Source organism: Nicotiana sylvestris, chromosome 1 (assembly GCF_000393655.2).
Source record: "Nicotiana sylvestris chromosome 1, ASM39365v2, whole genome shotgun sequence".
NCBI classification, from domain to species: domain Eukaryota; kingdom Viridiplantae; phylum Streptophyta; class Magnoliopsida; order Solanales; family Solanaceae; genus Nicotiana; species Nicotiana sylvestris.
The window spans coordinates 38,178,173-38,182,510 of NC_091057.1; the positions used below are offsets into that span (position 1 = coordinate 38,178,173).

At 43.3% G+C, this 4,338-nt stretch overlaps 1 protein-coding gene across 1 annotated transcript; it reads left to right on the forward strand.

Annotated features, from left to right (window-relative positions):
• Positions 1 to 2,609: 2,609 nt before the first annotated feature.
• Positions 2,610 to 3,359, forward strand: LOC138868900 (uncharacterized). Its single transcript, XM_070146477.1, has 2 exons — positions 2,610 to 2,847; positions 2,962 to 3,359. The coding sequence occupies exons 1-2, from the start codon at positions 2,610 to 2,612 to the stop codon at positions 3,357 to 3,359; spliced, it is 636 nt and encodes a 211-aa protein (XP_070002578.1).
• Positions 3,360 to 4,338: the final 979 nt, after the last annotated feature.

Sequence of the window (4,338 nt, forward strand, 5' to 3'; positions counted from 1 at the left end):
GGAGTTCCAGGTGCTCGATGTGGCTGTTTCTTACAATCTGCTGTTAGGTCAACCCAGGGTTCACGCTGCCAAAGCGGTCCCGTCTACTCTGCATCAAATGGTCAAGTTTGAATGGGATAGACAGGAAATTGTTGTGCATGACGAAGATAATTGGTGTGTTCCCAGCGATGCCATTGTTCCATTCATAGAGTTCGAGGATGATAAGGGGCCATGGGTTTATCAGGTTTTTGACACGGTATCGGTAGAGAAAATTCCATAAGGGAAGTGTGTTCCAACCCCGAGGGTAGCTGCCGCATCAGTCATGGTAGCTACCGAAATGTTGAAAGATGGTTTTGTACCTGGCAAGGGTTTGGGTGCATCTCTGCAAACTATTGTACAGTCGGTGTCTCTCCCCAAAAACTTGGATACGTTTGGTTTGGGATTCAAGCCTACAGCTGCGGATGTGAAAAGAGCTACAAAGTTGAAACAGAGGGCCTGGGTCCTCCCAAAGCCCATCCCACGGGTTTTTAGATCATTTGTTAGTCCTGGCACCAAGAAACATCCAGTGGCAACAGTTCCTAGTTAAGTGGTTGATGTAGATAGAAATTTGATTGAAACGTTCGAGAGGTTATTCGCTGATGTGAATATGTTGGAAGCTGGAGAGGGCTAGAGTAAAGTGGATGTGCAGTTTGTTGGGCCCAGTGCAAAGATTAATAATTGGGAAGCTACTCCTCTCCCCACCAGGAAGTTGTTTTGGTAGTTTGCTTTGATTTTCTTTCAATTTATCTGGATTATGCCAGGGTTGTAATTCAGATTCTAGGCTTTATCCGTTTAGATGTATAGACCTTGTTATCTTTAATTTCAATGAAATGCAATTTCCCTTTTTCTTCCTTCCTGATAGTTTTATTTTTGTTTTTCTTTTCTTCCTTGTACAGTTCTTTTTATGCTGGCTTTAATGATATGACATGCATGAGGAATCTCCGGCCCAGTCTTAAAAGCCAATCTAATTCTGAAATAATAATTCAAGAAATAGAATGTGATGATGAATCGGAATATGATGAGGATGAGGCCTTTGAAGAGATTAGTAAGGAATTAAGCCATTTTGAAGAAAAACCCAAGCCTAACCTGAGTGATACAGAAGCAATCAATTTAGGGGACCAAGATAATGTCCGGGAAACTAAAATAAGTGTCCATCTTGAACCGCAATGCAGAGAGGAGATAATTAAAGCACTGTTCGAGTATAAAGATGTTTTTGCATGGTCCTATGATGACATGCCGGGTCTAAGCACTGACTTGGTGGTTCACAAATTGCCCACTGACTCGGCATTCCCCCCTGTCAAGCAGAAGCTGAGGAAATTTAAAACTGATATGAGTGTGAAGATTAAGGAAGAGGTCACCAAACAGTTTGAGGCCAAGGTCATTCGGGTCACCCGATATCCCACCTGGTTAGCCAATGTTGTGCCTATGCCGAAAAAGATGGCAAGACCAGGGTGTGTGTTGATTATCGAGATCTCAACAAGGCAAGTCCCAAGCATAACTTCCCATTGTCGAACATCCATATATTGATCGATAATTGTGCCAAACATGAGATTGGTTCTTTTGTGGATTGTTATGTGGGCTATCACCAAATCTTAATGGATGAGGAGGACGCAGAAAAGATGGCAATCATCACGCCATAGGGAACGTACTGCTATCGGGTCATGCCATTTGGTTTGAAAAATGTTGGGGCAATGACGACCATATTCCACGACATGATATATAGGGAGATCGAGGTTTATGTGGATGATGTGATTGTGAAATCTAGAAAGCAGTCTGACCATGTCAGAGATCTGAGAAAGTTCTTCCAAAGGATTCGCAGGTACAATCTCAAGCTCAATCCTGCAAAATGTGCATTCGGTGTTCCGTCTGGAAAGTTGTTGGGATTTATAGTCAGCCGCCGAGGTATTGAATTAGACCCGTCAAAGATCAAAGCTATCCAGGAATTTCTACCCCCAAAGAACAAGACTGAGGTCATGAGTCTGTTGGGGAGATTGAATTACATCAGCAGGTTTATTGCTCAGCTCCCGACAACTTGTGAGCCTATCTTCAAATTGTTAAAAAAAGATGTTGCGGTCAAGTGGATAGATGAATGTCAGGAAGAATTTGATAAGAAAAAGGGGTACTTGTCAAACCCACATGTGTTGGTCCCGCCAGAACCAGGGAGACCTTTGATTATGTATTTGACGGTCTTGGACAATTCATTTGGTTGTGTGTTGGGTCAGCATGACATTACCGGTAGGAAGGAGCAAGCCATCTATTATCTCATCAAGAAGTTCACATCTTACGAGGTTAAGTACACTCATCTTGAGAGGACGTGTTGTGCCCTCACTTGGGTGGCACAGAAGTTGAATCACTATTTGTCATCTTACACTACTTACCTCATCTCTCATTTGGATCCGTTAAAGTATATCTTTCAAAAGCCTATGCCTACAAGGAGGCTCGCAAAGTGGCAGATTTTGCTCATAGAATTTGACATTGTCTACATGACTCGGACTGCGATGAAAGGACAAGCATTGGCCAACCATTTGGCTGAGAATCTTGTGGATGAAGAATATGAACCTTTGAAGACATATTTCCCTGATGAAGAGGTAATGCACATTGATGAATTGGAACATATCGCAAAGCCAGGGTGGAAACTTTTCTTTGATGGGGTTGCTAACATGAAAGATGTTGGGATAGGAGCAGTACTTGTTTCTGAAACAGGGCATCACTACCCTGTTATGGCTCAACTTCGATTCTACTGTACTAACAACATGGCTCAGTATGAGGCATGTATCCTGGGTTTGAGGATGGATGTGGATATGGGTGTCCAGGAAGTCTTGGTCTTGGGTGACTCGGACCTTCTGGTGCACCAGATTCAGGGAGAATGGGAAACACGAGATTTAAAACTCATACAGTACCGATAGTGCTTGCAGGATCTTTGTCAGCGGTTCCAATCAATAGAGTTCAGGTATATTCCAAGGATTCACAATGAGGTCGCCGATGTTTTGGCTACTCTGGCGTCAATGTTGCACCATCCCAATAAGGCTTATATGGATCCTTTGAAGATTCAGATCCACGATCAACATGCTTACTATAATGTGGTGGAAGAAGAGCTCGATAGGGAACCTTGGTTTCACGATATCAAGGAATACATCAGGATGGGGGTGTATCCAGTACAAGCCACATGTGATCAAAAGAGAACAATTAGGCGGTTGACAAGCGATTTTTTCTTCAGCGGAGGGGTTATGTACAAAAGGACTCCAGACCTTGGGCTACTGAGATGCATAGATGCTAGGCAGGCTACAACTATTATGATCGAAGTACATTCTGGAGTCTGTGGACCGCACATGGGTGGGTAAATGTTGGCAAAGAAGATTCTCCGAGCAGGTTATTATTGGCTCACTATGGAGCGAGATTGTATCAGTTTCGTGTAAATGTCATCAGTGCCAAGTGCATGAGGATTTGATTCATTCTCCACCATCTGAATTACACACGATGTCTGCACCATGGCCTTTTGTAGCATGGGGCATGGATGTCATTGGGCCAATTGAGCCATCAGCATCAAATGGGCACGGGTTCATTCTGGTGGCCATAGACTACTTCACCAAGTGGGTAGAGGCTAAAACATTCAAGTTTGTAACCAAGAAGGCGGTGGTTGATTTTGTTCACTCAAATATCATTTGCCGGTTTGGGATACCAAAGGTGATCATTAAAAACAATGGGGCTAATCTCAATAGTCATCTGATGAAAGAGGTGTGTCAACAATTTAAGATTACACATCGCAATTCCACCCCATATTGCCCCAAGGAGCAGTCGAGGCAGCCAACAAGAATATAAAGAAGATACTTCGAAAAATGGTGGAGGGTTCTAGGCAGTGACATGAAAAATTGTCGTTTGCATTGTTGGGTTATCGCACTACTGTCCGTACTTCAGTAGGGACGACTCCTTACTTGTTGGTGTATGGCACCGAAGTAGTGATACCCACAGAAGTGGAAATTCCATCCCTTCAAATTGTCGCGGAGGCTGAGATCGATGATGATGAGTGGGTCAAAACCCGCTTGGAACAATTGAGTTTGATCGACGAGAAAAGATTGGCAGTAGTGTGTCATGGCCAATTGTATCAACAAAGAATGGCAAGAGCAAATAATAAGAAGGTGCATCCACGGAAGCTTGAAGTAGGTCAGCAAGTGTTAAGATGTATCCTTCCACATCAGGCTGAGGCCAAAGGCAAGTTCGCTCCAAACTGGCAGGGGTCATTCATCGTAACTAGAGTGTTATCAAATGGCGCTTTGTATTTAACAGATATAGAAGGCAAGTGTGTAGAAATGGACATCAATT

Bases quoted from the DNA above. Each gene is read 5' to 3' on its own strand.
- LOC138868900 (XM_070146477.1), top strand. From the start codon at position 2,610: ATGCACATTGATGAATTGGAACATATCGCAAAGCCAGGGTGGAAACTT. The intron at 2,848-2,961 runs GTGACTCGGACC...TCCAATCAATAG, and splicing joins CCAGGAAGTCTTGGTCTTGG to AGTTCAGGTATATTCCAAGG.